We start from the raw sequence: 16,560 nt of genomic DNA, 5'->3' as shown, positions 1-16,560 counted from the left end.
TTAGTATTAAGCTTTGCTTGTTCCATATTCAGTTTTTCAGCAAAACGTGTTTGAGTCCATAAGAAAAGATTCATTCTTATATCTGGAGGAATAAATATATTTCAATAAATATTAACGTTAGCCCGCGACTTTGTTCCAGTTTTGAATTTTGGCCAACTGTGTATTTGAGTTTGACACCCCTGCCTTACAGAGACAGCCTCCCTGCATTACATTCCAGTTTATGCTGCCACCTGGTGCAAATCAATGCATATAAACTCTCTCAAATGCAGGAAATTGAGTAAATGAACTCTTCACCACTCCTACACCATGCACTTTACTATTCCAGGTATTTACACCTGAAAATGGAAAGACACACTGAAAGTTGAACTCTGATTTTCCAACAATTACCCCGAGAGGTCTAAGTGATCATCAGTGGCGAGTATCTAACCCCAGTGTTTTCTCAGTGTGTAACTTCTGCCAACTGTTCTTCAAATAATGGTAACTGGGTGTAATAATAAACATTTTTACCAAATACTTTTTTTATTCCCAGGAAATCATTTTGGTTAGTAGTGGAGTTTTGGGGTTTAACCATTTTATTTAATGAGGTTTAACTATTTGTGGAGGCCTAAACAAAGGTCATAGGGGAGCATTTAGGAGTATGATGACCTTAGGTACTTCTTATACTTTTATACCTTTTTTTTTTTTAATTCTTAGAACTTCAGAATTGGATGACCATGCCTGTTATAACTTGTGTGTTTACCCCTTCTTTTTGATATCAAGAGATATTCCACAAATAAAGCATCTGCGCTTCACAATATTCATCTGTGTGTGGAAAACTTTGAAACAAGATCATTAAGGTTCACAGTTCACTGAGCCTTGACACCGAAACACATCTAAGAACGGGTCATGAATATGCCATCTCCTAAGCTAGATGATTCTGTTTGTGTGTTCGTTTCAGATGGTTTATTGAACATCCAGCACAGGCTGTTGTTTCTCTTGTCTCCTCTACACAAGGCTGGTCCAGATGATCACAGTGTGCTTGCTGGCAGTGCCTGTGCTGAGTTTGGGACACTGGGGAAAAAAGGCTTTGCAAATCAAATATGCTGTCACATCATCAAAAGGCGTTTCAAACTGTGATTTGAACCAGAAATGGGAAATGATTGTATTTTACAATGCAAGATACAAGCAAAACTGAATAAATAAAAGTTTTTTTAAAAGCCAAATCAGAGGTTCTTTCACTTGTCTACTCTTTTTTCCCCTGTCACGATGGCTATGCACTTCTTTTAATGTTACAGCTTTTTATATATTTTAGCGATAACTGAGTCACACAGTCATGCAGTACATGGAACTGCTCGCCTCGCTATAATCAGCAGGCCTTGTGTGTATTCATGAGTAGATATACGGTGGAAGCAAGTAGCATCTTATTTAGCATCCTTCGACAGACTTATCATGTCCTAATCAGAGAGAATTGTGACTGTAGATGGAATGAGGCGGGCTGTGATTCACAAGATTTCTTAATGCTGGTTGATGAAGTACCGCAATATATTGGACTAGCTTGATTTCAATTGCTACAAGTTTGTCACGGTGCGGCATGGCAGACCGTGGGGATATGGGGAATGAGGACCCAGGCGCGGTGCTCTGTGTATAAACAGTGCGTTTATTTACAGTGATGGAAACAATAACAGTAAATCCCCGTGCTCTCCCGTGACTCCCGTGTCGTGTCTTCCCAAAAAGTCCATGCTTCGTGTTCTCCACTGCCGTGTGTCCACACACACCCCGTGCCTGCTGCCCTCCGATGTTCCACGCTCCTCCTGAGGGGAAAATGACAGAGGCAGCCGTCAAGACACTTAATTCCAGTAGGCATACACTCAGACTTTAACTAAGCAGAAGACTAACATGGAGTCTCATAGAATGATCCCGCGTCGGTGGGAGCTCCAAGACTCTCTTAAGTAGCTCCCCCGACGAGGCCTGATCAGCAGCAGGTGTGTGGCTTCGGGTGTGGCCAGTCCCCTTGCAGGGCCACACCCTCCAGGCCTGACGCCGCCTATAAACAAGTGCTCAGCCACCCACACACACATATACACAAGCACAGAGAAGGGGAAGCAACACCAAAATACACAACAATAACACAGGTCCATGACTGCCCAGGGGTCCTGGGTCGCCCAGTCCCAGGACCCTGACAAAGTTAGAGAAATGTCCCTAAACATAGACTAAAATATCTAAAATCACCTCTGTTACTGTACAAAGCCAAATGACTTTTTAAGACCAAATGCGTTGTAGTGTAATGTGCAGCTATTGCACTGTACAGATTCCTTAGAGATGTAGGAAAAATGCATATGCTCCCATAATCCAGAAGAGAGCTGATAATGATCATTTCTACTCAAGATTATGAGACTGGGTGTCCCAATGTGTTTAATAGTTAGGACGTGAAATATGAAGTAAAAATGGGCAAATGTATAAAAATGTCAAACATGAAACAAACAAATTGGTCAGCTGAAGCTTTTTGTAGTGCTGTAATCAGTTATGGAAAAACAATGGTTGAAGATCATGGCCAAAGTTCCCATAGCCAAACTTGCAATTTTACTGCCTATGAAATGGTCATTTCCAAGATGGGGACCAGGTCTGGAACCAATCAGTAACCAGCTTCAAAGCAACTTTGTTCCACACATAAGCAATCAGACTACATTTAAAATGGATCAGTCTGCTATCACTCTGAAATGGTAAAATGGTAAATGGCCTGTATTTATATAGCGCTTTACTAGTCCCTAAGGACCCCAAAGCGCTTTACATATCCAGTCATCCACCCATTCACACAATGGCGATAGCAAGCTACATTGTAGCCACAGCCACCCTGGGGCGCACTGACAGAGGCGAGGCTGCCGGACACTGGCGCCACCGGGCCCTCTGACCACCACCAGTAGGCAACGGGTGAAGTGTCTTGCCCAAGGACACAACGACCGAGACTGTCCAAGCCGGGGCTCGAACCGGCAACCTTCCGATTACAAGGCGAACTCCCAACTCTTGAGCCACAATCACCCTGAAGGGTTCTTTCTGAATCTAAGATTGATTACAAAATATTAGCAATAATTTGCAAATCTGCTTCAGTCTGTCTGAAAGTGATTGCAGTCAGTTAAACAGTATTTGACGGTTGCCTTTCTTCAGGCAACTGCAACTGCCTTGTAGTTTCCCTAATGTTAAAGTTGCAACAGTATTTCAAACAAAAAGACATTTGACAGATGATGTCACAAATCAGTACTAACAGATGACAAATACAGAACATGCAAAACTTCCCAAAGTTACCACAAAGCTGCACTGTACAAAGACAGAACAATAGGAAGTGTTATTTATTGTGTCGAATAATTCATTCAATAACTGACTGATGTTACAAACAAAACTTAAACTAATGTAAATTCTTGATTCATATTCAAACAGCAGAGCAAACAAAAAGAATTATTTATTTCAGTAGATCACAGAAAATCCAAATATTGAGAATCATATAGAAATCACAATGTTCAAGCTCATAATTTATCAAGCAGTTGTTGAAATTAGATTTAAGGATATCATGGCCCATCTAATAGCTGTGGAGACATTTTAATCCAAAATGTCAACCTGCTGGTTACTCTACAGCGGGAGTCTGAAAAGTCAATAGACTTGGGACGCATCTGATTGGGTCCCCAATTCCTTCTGGAGCATGACAACAACAAATCCAAGCATAAAACCATAGTCAATCCCCAAGTAACCACATACTGCAAACTCTAGCTGTTGGAGCTATTTATCACCTGCTTTCTCAGAAAAGAACTACCCTGAAAGCTAAAGAGCACTGCGACCTAAGGCTGTCCAGCAGATTTACTCAGAAATGAAAGCACGCCGACATATTCAAGCACCAACAAATTAAGAAAATGGCTCTCTTTCTCTGTTTATATTATTGCATCATGCTTTCACTGTTTGTCAGACACCTGCTTTGCTCTGCACAATGAAATGGAAACTAAGCAGGATTTCTCCTCCTCGGATAATTAGCTTCAATTCCACACACACAAACACACACCCCTCGGGCCAATAACCCCTTTGACGTCTGAATACACCTCCTGGTAGAGATCATCCAGAGACATGAGAGTGGAAATTGGGTAAATAACTAGACTTTTTCTCTCTCTACTCATCATCCTACTGCCATTCTACCCCCTCCCATCCTTTTTTCATTTCTCTCCATTTTTTCCTCAACGCCATTTTCTTCAGCCCATGAAAAATTTAAATTTCTGCCTGATCAGCTGCAAAATTGAGTGGATCTGCAGACGCACATGCACACGCATGGAGACATAGCTGAAAATAACCTCTATTTGTCATTACCTGTCTGTGACAATGCCAGTGGAGAATGATACACTGATACTGTCACACTCACTGTCCATTAACTGAACCAATCCATGGATGAGTCGATGTCGGACAGATAATGACTCAGACTGTATGTTCTACATGAGGCTGAACTTCCACTGACTTGCTTCAGTGAATTTGATGACACCCTTTATAATGCGAGCCCTTCCACCACCTTTAATCTTATATAAATGTTTACATTTCCTTTTATTTGTAGTCTGTTTCTTTTTGTATATACTACAAATTCAAATACACCTTTGTTCCTTTTGTCCTCAGAGCGATTCTCTAAGACCTTTGTTGCTTTGTTTTCCAAAAATACTGTCTTTCAGAAATATGGCTCTTTGTTTTGCAAAAGAGGGGATGATGAGGTCACAGTAGGAAGCTTCAAAGAGTGTGTCATATTGCTTTCAGGAGAACTGAAATGGATAAATGATTAAGAAGCCCCTCTAGATTTAGAAGTGCAGAGATCTCATTAGAAGACGGTAGCTTGTTTCTTCTGTTACCCTAATTGGGCACGGGTGTACGTGCTCAACTTTTACCGGCTCCAGTGAATGCATGCTTTATATGATGCAACTGTACCCGTGAGTGCAGTTGTGAGAGAGGGACCCATACATTACATTAGATTAGTGCCCTTTATGCATCTCAGTCTTACTGAAGTGTAGCTTTTAATTTATTCATTCAATGGTGGCCTTGCTGGTGTGTCTTGGGTCATTGTTTTGCTGCATAACCCAGGTACACTGGAGCATCAGGACATGAACTGATGGCCGGTCCAGTCTTTGTACCTGACCATTTTCAGAGGAATGTTTGTTCAGCCATTTAAGTCACAGTAATGTTTTGTCTTAGCTACAATTAATTATTCAAGCAAAGAAAGATGCCTAACTTGAGGGACCAGTTGTGTCTACACATAATAGACAACTTTGCAAAGAATTTCAAGTTGCTTCCGTAGGCATTCTATTACTAGCAGCGTGTTTCAAGAAGACATTTGTTCCCATTTCTTTAGTTGAAGATTCTTTAGTGAGATTCTGAAAGCTCTATTAGCTTAAAACTATATTTTACCACAGTGTGCAGTGTGTCCTTAGAAATTTGGGTTAACTGAACAAGTAGAGGACAAATGAAGATGTGTCAGACCTAAAAGACTGTAATAGATAAACAATATCTGAAAGTGATGTCAGCCAATGTCTGACACAAGACCTGAGAGATGCTTTTAGCCCTTCAGTTGATCCGTCTGCTCTTTGCCTGCTTCATCAGAAATGGTCTCAGTGGAAGAGTGGATGCTTTTACATTATATCTGTTGGGACAGAAGTTTCCTCTAACAGAGCCTGCTTATAAAGATTATTTACTCAAACTAATCACAAAAAAATTTAATTCCATCAACTTGACCTACTATTCCATAAATGCAGTTTTAAAAGTTACAGATTAATTACAAGTCATGAAAATCCAGCAAATATTTCATCTTTCTCAGGGTCTAGTGTTTGAAAAATAATTAAAGTTTGGGAATTATTTTTTTAATAAAGTGTTTCTTTTTTGTTTTCTTTTTTTTTTACATTTTACAGGGCATATAGTCATAGAAATCTGTGTATGTAGAGTGAATGTTGGCACCATCACAACCAATTCAGAACTAAGAAAGCTGCTAACGAGTAGCACATGAGCGTTTGTTCTCTTTTTTTGCAAAAATGTTGTGCTTCATAACAGAGGTTCCAGCTGGGTCACCAATGGAAATTGTTATAACCTCAGGATAAAAATGCTCGGAAACTCAAGTGCCAGTTTTAGGACGTTTACTGACCACTTTTAGAAACAACCACAGCTAGTCGCACACATACAGGAAACTGTCCCACACATAACATTCCGGCAGGGAGAACCCTGAAAAACCTCTGAAGGTTCCGGGGTGCAACGCCCCAAACATACATTAACAACAACACTGTCTATAACAGAAATCATCATTAAGATTGGCCCATCTACAGTAGACTTTTTGGCATCACACTTGGAAAATAACATCAATCTTTCAACCAACTTTCCTGGTAACTTTCTTTGAGAGCAGCAGGGTCTAATTTAAACCTTTACCATTTAAACCAGGGGTCCCCAATCCCAGTCCACGAGGGCCAGTGTCCCTGCAGGTTTTAGATGTTTCCTTGATCCATCACAGCTGATTTAAATGGCTAAATGACCTCCTCAACATGTCTTGAAGTTCTCCAGAGGCCTGGTAATGAACTAATCATGTGATTCAGGTGTGTTGACCCAGAGTGAGATCTAAAACCTGCAGGGACACTGGCCCTCATGGACTGGGATTGGGGACCCCTGATCGAAACTCTCATGTTCTTTTTGCTATTAAAGTGTGTGGAGTAATTAAGCCAAGATGTTAAGAACCATTTACAGGCTTTAGAAATTTCTTATGTATATGATTCCAAAGAGTCTGGCAAGGAATTTAAAAAAGAGATCTCTAAATTATTTGAAATACATCATACATAACAGTCAGCCCAGGAGCAGACTGTTTGATGTGAAAGAAGTCTCCAATAAACCCCAAATTTCATTACATCATCTGCAGGAAACTCTTGCAACAGCTGGTGTCAAAGGAGAGTGATTTCATGAATCTGAATAGCATGGGATCCGTATCCAAAAGTAGAAGAAAAAAAATCTCACATTCACTGCAGCTCTTGTTGGTGGAAATATTTCAGTTTGGGGTTACTTTGCTCCTTCGGGAACTGAGAAGCCTAAAGTCACTGATTTAACTATGGATTCCACATCATGCGCTTAGAAGGTAATGTAAGGCCATCTTTCTAAAATTTCATTTTGAACTAGGATAGGACTTTTCAGTAGGGTAACAAAATAAGTTAGCTTGCAAATCCACTAAGGAATGGCCTAGAAAGAAGAAATGGAGGATTATGGCGTGCTCTGGTGAAAAAAAAGCCTAGATTTTAAACCTTCTGAATTAATATTTTTCAGCAGAGGAAATTTTATATGGAACAAATTTAGGTCAAACATTTAGGCAAACCCAATGGCAGACTCTGGCACAGTTATACAAAATGCTTCCAAGAAGGATTTTCTGCTAAAGGGTAAGGGGTATCAGTTCCTGATGGTAAGACTATATTAGCTATAAGAGTTTGTATGTTCTCCCTGTGTCATGAATTCTGGATGAGAACCCCAAATGCAGACTATAATATAGGCAGGTGAAATGACACTTACAGCATACCTTAAATGAATAGCAGCTGTAACAGTCCAACTGAAAACAAGTTGAAAAGGGGAATAAAATTCAAGGAAGACATAACAGAACTGTCACAAAAGACTCTGTAAGGAAAAACTAAAACCAAAAATGACAAGAAACACTACAAACAGACAGTAAACAGTAAAAGCAGACTGGAAGCAGTTCAGGAGGACAAACAAATGCACTGACAAAGGACTGAGTGGGCTAATATGCACACTCACTGACGGATAATGGGAATCAGACACAGGTGGAAGGAATGACACAGCTTCACACAATCGGCAGAAGAGTGGAGGAACACAGGAAACACCTAACTACCAAAATAAAACAGGAAATGAAGAACAGTGACTGACAAAAACTGACAATGACTAAACTGAAAAGTAAATAAAACTAACTGAACCTCAGAATATAAACAAGGCAAAGACAAACAGAAAAAAAAATTAAACTGGAAAACACAGCTCAAACACCATGGCTATGAGCAAACTACGATTCATATAGAATTAGATAATTTGTGATAAGATAATTGGTGTTTAACCAGATAATTACTCTGGATGACATTTCCTTGGCCTCAGGTAACACTGTGAGGAATCTTGGGGTCATTTCTAAACAGGATTTGTGCTTATTAAACTAATATGTCAGGCTACGTTCTTGGATTTGTGCTATATTTCTAAAATTAGATACATTGTGTCTAAATTATTAACAGCCTGTAGTTGATCCAAAATGCTGCAGTAAGAGTATTGACAGGGGCTAGAAAGAGCGACCATATTTCTCTCGCTTGGCTTCTCTTCATTGCCTCCCTGTTAAATCCAGAATTAATTCTACATTTTCACGCACAAACTCTTGAATAATCAGGCCCCATCTTATCTTAAAGACCTCATGTATACCTCGTATAACTCCATTAGAGCACTTCACTCACAGACTGCAGGCTTGTTGTGGTTCCTAGGATATTTGAAAGTAGAACGGGAGGCAGAGCCTTCAGCCTCCAGGCCCCTCCTCTGTTGAACCAGCTCCCAGTTTGGATTCAGGAGACAGACACTCTCTCTTAAAATTAGGTTAAAACTTTTCTTTTTGATAAAGCTTATAGTTAGGGTTGGATCAGGTGACCCTGAATTCTCCCTTAGTTCTGCTTCAGTAGGCCCAGGCTGCTGGGGACTTCCCATTAATGCTTCTTCACTCGCTTTTTTTCCACTCACTGTGTGTTTGCACACCACTTTGCATTTAATCGTTAGTGATTATTAATCTCTAGCTCTTGTCCACAGTGTCCTGTTTTGTCCTGTCTCCCACGCTTTATTCCCAACTGATCATGACAAATGGCTGCCCGTCCCTGAACCTGGTTGTGCTGGAGCTTTCTTCCTGTTAAAGCTGAGTTTTTTCTTCCCACTGTCCCAAGTGCTTGCTCATAGGGTGTTGTCTGATTAATGGGGTTTTCTCTGTATTATAATAGGGTCCTTACCATTCCATTATAAAGCACCTTATTGTGGATTTGGCACTATATAGATGAAACTGAATAGACTACATTGCATAATATGGCGAACTTGAACTTGAACTCTGAGTCGAAAACCCAGGACCACAATTCCCTGTACATTGCTTCGGGTGCTGTCACTTCCTTCCACCGTTCAAAGACAAAGAAATACCTGTAAATGGAAACTACTACTGGATGCTTTGAGTCATCGGGAAGACTATAATGCTATAAAAACACAAGCTACACTTTTTCCAAAGAAATATTAACCCACTACTGCACAGTGATGTCCTCAGCAAATGGAAAACTGTGTTTGTGTCTGTATGTGTCACTGCAGCCAAAAGGAAATGGTCAAAAAAGTACCAAAGAACAGCCCGATAAGGTGTGGGAGTCACTATTCACTGTGTGGAGTCACTTTTTTGTGACTTTGAATGTTATCACATGTCGTATTTATGTGAACAACATAGACTTTAAATAATATCTGATAATGATGGTAAAAAAAAGATAGACACTTAGGCCTACTGTACCTGCACTCAGTAGATACACTGCTTCTGCCAACCAAAACATGCCTGTCCATTCTCTCACTACACTACAACAACCTAATATTCTCCTGTTACATCCCCCAGATTGGAAAGGCGAGGAGAGGAACACAGGGTCACTCAGTAATATTCAAGATGACTAATACATGACCTTTTAACCAATCTCATAAATCATGAGTTGATCATTTATATAACAGGAATTCATGATATATTAATTCACATATTTAATCACCATGCAGTTGTTATTCTTACCTACATAAATAGCCCTAAAAAAAAGCATTTATGCATTCTATTTTTAGTGTACAGCTGACCCAAGAAAGACAAAAACGGAGCTTGCATCACCCTCTTGTTGCATAACATTTAATACAAACCATACACTTGTGTGGAAGAGGATTAGGGCCACTGGTTAAAAGCAAAAACAAACATACACACAGAAAAAGAAAAATAGAGGCATCTTGGATTTTTATAAATGAATTTTGAGGTATAAATTCAGACTTCAATCTCTTGAATCTTTTTTTTTTTTTTTTTTTTTTTTTTACAAAAGACGCTGCCCCCTCACCACCAACACACACACACACACACACACACACACACACACAGACACACATGCTTTCCTCAGTGGTCCAAGTCCTCGTCCATTGTTACATGTCGTCTTACACAACTTAAACGGATAATTTGGGTGCGTCTCTGGCGCCACAGAACAGAAAAGGCGTTACATTTTGTCACACGTGGAAATATTCTGCCCGCTGGTGACAGACAGGCAAAGGACGAGAGGAAAAGATCTGAGGAATTTTACTCACTTTAATTTATTTTAAAAGCATGTAAGCTCCAGAAAATATTTCACAAAGGAAGAGGACGATGAAAAGAGAGAGAGGGAGATAGAGAGGTGGAGAAAGCACCTTGCTGTTGCCGGTGCCTCCGGTTGGCTGCGCTCTCCTCCCTCCTCTCTTCCTCAGCACCGGACAGATACCGGGAGCGCACGGTGAACGCACGAAGGATGAATGAACTTTACATTTGCCTCACAACTTTCCCCCCCTCTCTCTCTCTCTCTACCTGACAGTTTCTCCCCCCTCCCCCGCCGCTCGCTGTTCCAGGAACGAAACCCCTAGAGAGGAATATCTCTACAATGGATTTACCGCAATCACGATCCAGTAGTGATTAAATAGATTTTTTCCCCTCTCACCCTCTTTTCCTTATTTCTTTGCGGATGCTCATTAGCTTCGTGAGTCGAGATGATGGCATCAATAGGGGAATTCGATCCTCTCAACACCAGAGTCCCCGCAACTAAAATAGAAGTTACCGTGTCCTGCAGGTAAGGGCAAACTCCCGTACACGTACTGTAGATGCTTTTCAGTTTAAACCCTGATCTAGAGTCTGTTATTTCACCCACTGTGGGTAAAATATGCTGAAAAATTAGTTCATCAGATGTGCGTGAGGAATGTTTTGTTCTTTCATGTAACACTGATGTTTTCTATCTATCTATCTATCTATCTATCTATCTATCTATCTATCTATCTATCTATCTATCTATCTATCTATCTATCTATCTATCTATCGATGACCTTATGCTTTCAGATGCCCTTTGCTCTCATGGTTGCCTCCATATGTATTAAAGCGGTTTAAAAATCGTGGAAAATATTTTCATATGGCATCAAGTCTGGCCAGTGCCCTAGCGTGCCACTGATATTCATAGACATGCCTTGATGGTGAGCTGTGTGTTAGGCACAGTGCAATAGCACGTGCAGTTACAGAGTGTTAAAATGCTGCAAATAAATACACTGATAACAGCCGTTTAATTTGTCCTGTTTAATTTGTAACCCTGCAAGAGAACTTCTACAGCTGGATTTACAGTTTTACAGATGCCTTAGCTGAACAGTTGACTGAGTGACTAACAGACCAAGCGGAGAAGCTCACCCAGGGCTTTTCCAGACTGTCAGTCACCCTGCCTACCTGGGTCTGCTGACGGTCTTTCCAATTCACTCCTGAATAATGAATAGCTGTTGCTCCTGTGCTGTCCCTTCTAAGATCAGACAGATTTGAAGTGGCTAGACACCTGACAGCAGTGTGAGCTAAAGGTGAGCTCAGATGAAGAGATAAATGATAAAGTTCTTTGTGTTTTTTTGTTTGATTGTTTGTTTGTTTTTTACCTTGGGTTTGCACACTGAATGCATGACCGTATCTATGCCTTGAATTACTGAATTTCTGTTTGATACAATGACAAATGGAACAGCTGACCACTTAATATAAAGACTGGAAGCAGGAGGAAACAGTATGTCTAGCTCTGTTTAAAAGTTTAAAAACCAGCATAATGTGAGTTTCTGGGCACTGTGTGCAGGACAAAACATGAAGTAATACATCAGGGTATTAACCAGACTGAACAGACCTCTATATAACTCTCTTTAATGATGTTGGAGGTTCTGGTAAGCATGTAGAGACGGGCAACTGATTTTCTTTAGATGGGCAAAATTGCACTATTGCATTTCATTTTTATGATATCTCTTCTCCCAAAGATAGAGTTATCCTGCACACTGTTTCTGGATCTTTTTTGAGCAACAGCTTGATATACTGATACATTTCAGTGAGAAATACTTTTTCTTTTTTTCAGACTGACACGAGACAACCCTTGGGGCTTTAAAGCATGTGAAATCTGAAGCCAAATCATGGCCTTAACCAAGTAGTTTTGTTGACTAAACCTAACAAAAGTAGGGTTGAAATGATACAGTAGAAAGATCCATGTACACAAACCAAGGGAAATCTTTGGGATTACATCACACATAAGGCTTCTCTGAATATTAGTTTACTTGTGAATTAACCAGTGGAGTAATTAAATCAGTACTTTACAAACGTATGAATGTCATGACATGAACTTTTGTTAGAAATGATTATAAAGACTTTTACAGCTAATCTATGGAGTGTTTTACCCTCATAGAAGAAATACGAATGCACTATTTCACTCACTGTTTCTGCATTTTGGCTTAATTTCTGTTATTAAATAATAACATGGTGTAAAATGTCATGTTTTGTGGTTATTTGTCTAGTTTCAAGACTTGCTAAGGACCACATGATTTGCATTATTTGCTGATATGTGAGCAAAGGTGTGTGCTTTCCTTTTTTTTGGCTTTACACTTCATGGCTCAGAGTGGTTTTACATGATATACAATCACGCTGTGTGTGGATGTTGAAATTCAACCAAATCATAAATTCTGTGGACATACAATGAAAAGGCAGAATCATGTTACATAATGTTTTGGACTATAAAAAGTGTAAAGCCCATAGATTATGTGATAATATATGATTTGTCTGTTACTTTGGTTCATTTCTCAGGTGACAGTTGTCCAAATAAATATGTGAAGTCTTTCACTTGATTTTGTAATATGTGGACAACAGGAAGTACCTTCTTCATTCTGTTTGGTAACTTGTCATTACTGCCTACAAGTTGCACAACTGTTATTTTTATATACATCTTTCAGGTGTGACGCTAATGACAACCTGTCGCTAAAGAAAGCAGAAGGATTACCACGACAGACTCCCAGTATTAGTTTGTTCTTTTAGAGTACAACTGCACACAGTAGAAATATTCCGTTTCTGTATGTACTAGCACTTGTGTGAAGATTGAAGAAAAATACAGTTATTTTTCCTCACATTAGATGCAAATGTAAGCGCTCTTATTCCACAAAGTAACTGCAAAACCTTGTGCTCTTGAAATCATCATCTCAAGCGTATTCACTGTGATGCATAATAGCAGGTACCTTCAGAAAACTAACAGTCTGACACATCAAGTCATCACTGGCAGAGAAATATGTATGTATGACAAGACAGGAAAATTTAGAAGTCATTGTGGAAATGACTGGAAATCACCAGCCTGTTTCACACAGTACCAAAGGGTTTGAGTTTTTCATTTTTGTAGGACTCATTAATTGACATTAAAACTTTTTGACACATTAATGTAAAAACCTTTGGCGAGCTAGAGTCATGTAGTGTTTCTCTGCTCATGTTTTGGGAAATTAATCTTTGGTTCTGAAAGATATTTCACAAAATGTGCCAGAGTAACTGAGTCACCAGCTACCTATTTATCTTGCTGATCAGTCCTTCACTAATCATTCAGTGCTTTGTTTTTTAATTTTTTCTTTCATTTTGGCTTAGCGTTACTCAGAAAGGCTTCTCGTGATGTTTGTTTTCACAGAATAACTTGGGGAGCAGTTTAAATTTGCCCATGACCTAACTTTCAGGGTTTAGATGAAAACCTTTGTAAACATGCAGGAGAGTTAAGAACAAAAGAGATAAAAATAGGATGGAGCGAATGTTAATGAATGAATACATCTTTTTTATTGTTTCCACAGGAGTCTACTGGATGTGGACACATTCTCCAAGTCAGATCCTGGTATGTATGAACCATTTAGAGTCTGAAGTGCTGGTACTGATGATTAAGTTTAAATAAAACTGTTTGCTGGGGATGGATTTGGGTTATTTTTTTGTTAGTTTGTGTTACCTAAAATGAAGTTAAATACATTAAAAATAATAAAACAAATAAGGCACACCACAGATAAATGACTCATATTTAACTTATTTATTAGTACACAATACTGCAAGATGTAGTATTGATCTGAAACAAAGTAAATACAAGATCAGTATTGATAATACCAAGTACTGAAAGTACAGCTACCGGTACATTGTGTGCAGTGTAATGATTTATGAAGTGAATACATCTTCCGAATGCTAAATGTGAATACATTTTAATGAGCACCAAATGACTTTTTTACGTTCCACTGTTAATTAGTTTACACAACAAAACATAACTTTCACAGTTTTTCAACTTTTTAGTTTTTTTGAGGCCTAAAACACATTTGCATGGAAAACAAATATCCATCTGTGCAGGGATCTTTATTAAAACAGTTTTTTCCATGAATTCATTTAAAAAAAAGATCTCATTTTATATAAAATACCTCATATTCAGAAAAAAACACTGCTGACATGAGGATAAAATGTTTATCAAGTTTACAGAATGACCCGTGTACGTGTGGACACAACCATGTTCTCAGTCACATTCAGGGTGACAGTCTGATTAAGGTGTTAGGCTTGTTAGTTTTGCTAGCAGTGTGCATGTGTCAGGTTCTTATTAGACCGGTGTGTGGATGCACATGTCTCTGTGTATGTAAACATGATCAGTCAGATCCAGCAGCTTTGACAGATCATACATTTTATATGGTACAAAATAGCCTCAGAGTTGTTAGACAGCTGGGGAAAATTGTGACAGAAAGTTTTGATAAAGGAGTTCATGCACTTACTTTCTCCTACTGTTCTCCCCATAATGCCATTGGCACGATAGCTGTTGGCCACAGTGGATTTGAATGCACCAGCCGGAGCTAAAAAGTTCAGAGAATACAAGTGTTGCATACAGATGTACCTTCAAACACTATTTTTGAGTGGTTTCCATCAAACTGCTACATTTCTAAACACCAAAATTGTCCATAATTACGCCTCCATGGCAGGATGTTTTCCACCCCCACTGCTGCACTCACACATCTTGATTTTACAAACCCATGTAGAAATTTAGGTGATATCTCAATTTTTTCCCTTTTTTGGGGAGTGGGGTGGGGGGTGGGGGGTTGATTCTGAGCTGTCAATAGCCAAGCCATACTGAGAACATTTCACAGCCACTCACCTCCACAGCAGCAAGTCTGGCTGTCTCTCCACCACCTCGTGTTCATTTTATTTTCAAAGCACAAGTGATTAAAAAAAGGACTAAGACATGCTGGCCAAAAAATGGCAGTTAAAAGAAAACATGATTTTCAGAAAAGGAGAAATTAGCAATCTTCAGAGTGAAAGGAAGTCAACAGAAAAAGAGCATAACAGCTTGAGTTCAACAGGTTCACGTGTTGTAGTCAGTGAAATTAAATGCAATTGGTGAATTTAGATATCAGTTATCTCCACTAGAATAGACTAGAGAATACAATCATAGCAAAAAAAGTGTGAGCCATTGCATCTGATAATCTGACTGCTCTGTAATAGTTTTTTGGTGTTTCCCCTCATTTGCCCTCCTGGCACCAAAGCTTTTTGCAGTCTAAGTAGAGCAGTGTGGTAAGCTTGAGAGGCCACAGGGCTTAACTATCTCAGACAAGAAATGATACCTTAAGAAAGCCTAACAGTTGAGCTTTAAATGAGTTACTCAAATCACAGCTTGAGAGCACAGCTGTCCAACCACCGGTCTTCAGGCTTGGGCGATGATGACTGATCACAGATGTGAGGGCTGCCTGAGGAGCGACTGGGCTCCAACCAGTACAGACAGGGTGAAGTAGTGCGTGAGGTTCGTCTTCAGTCCAGCACACACAAGCAGATGTTGGAGAAGAGCTCTGAGCCGCCTGTTGCTACATGCACTGCAGCTGGAAGATGTAATTAGCGGAGATGCTATTATTAATCAACAAACAGAGGCAACAGGGAAGATTCAAGATTTAAAACTATTTAAAAAATAATATTTCAAGCAAAGAGTAGAGGTTGGATTTTATCATTAAGTCGCTTATTTTTTGTGCTCTCTCTCGGATCCACAGAAAATTGAACTTGCACAATAAACGTTTAACGTGCAGCATTAACAAAAAGTGCAAAGCTTATGTTAAAGACTTCCATAACTCTGATGTGCATCAGTAGTACAGTCTTTAGGAGGAGCTATTAGATGTGCAGAGTGTGCAAGATTAAAAGTCATGTTAAAGAGGATTAAAACTTTTGTTAACAAGGCAAATGTTCTTGATTCACTTCAGAAGAAATGCAAATCTTATGATGTACATCAATAGTAATTCTAAGAAGATTCAGTGCACTCATGTGGCACACTAATTAGGGGTATATGTAAACAGTATTGCATTTACTGCACTTATTGCTGATGTGAAAAGCAGCAGCTTGCTGTACATCAGCCCTTTAACCAAAATACCAATCAAAAACTGAGATACAGCTTGACATGAAAAAATGAAAAAAGGCCATTTAATATACAGTCAGTTATCATTATGAAATCAGATGATTCAATGTTGTTATGA

General features: G+C 39.3%; 1 protein-coding gene across 2 annotated transcripts in view; it reads left to right on the top strand.

Annotated features, from left to right (window-relative positions):
- Positions 1-9,940: 9,940 nt before the first annotated feature.
- The window catches only part of LOC147305302 (copine-9-like), a 115,133-nt gene continuing 108,513 nt past the window's right edge, over positions 9,941-16,560 (top strand). The window contains exons 1-2 of one of the 2 annotated variants that reach the window (XM_086276247.1): positions 9,941-10,850; positions 13,879-13,919. In XM_086276247.1, the coding sequence (XP_086132373.1) occupies positions 10,771-10,850; positions 13,879-13,919 (121 nt within the window). In that variant the 5' untranslated portion in view covers positions 9,941-10,770. The remainder of the gene's footprint in view (positions 10,851-13,878; positions 13,920-16,560) is intronic. The other variant, XM_086276248.1, reaches the window with a different exon arrangement.

This window comes from Aulonocara sp. 'chitande type north' Nkhata Bay, linkage group LG20 (genome assembly GCF_057382095.1).
Source record: "Aulonocara sp. 'chitande type north' Nkhata Bay isolate Kocher_YH1m ecotype deep benthic linkage group LG20, A_spYH_male_GT1.1, whole genome shotgun sequence".
NCBI classification, from domain to species: domain Eukaryota; kingdom Metazoa; phylum Chordata; class Actinopteri; order Cichliformes; family Cichlidae; genus Aulonocara; species Aulonocara sp. 'chitande type north' Nkhata Bay.
The sequence above is the reverse complement of the archived record's forward strand: the minus strand, read 5'-3'. Positions and strand labels throughout refer to the sequence as shown.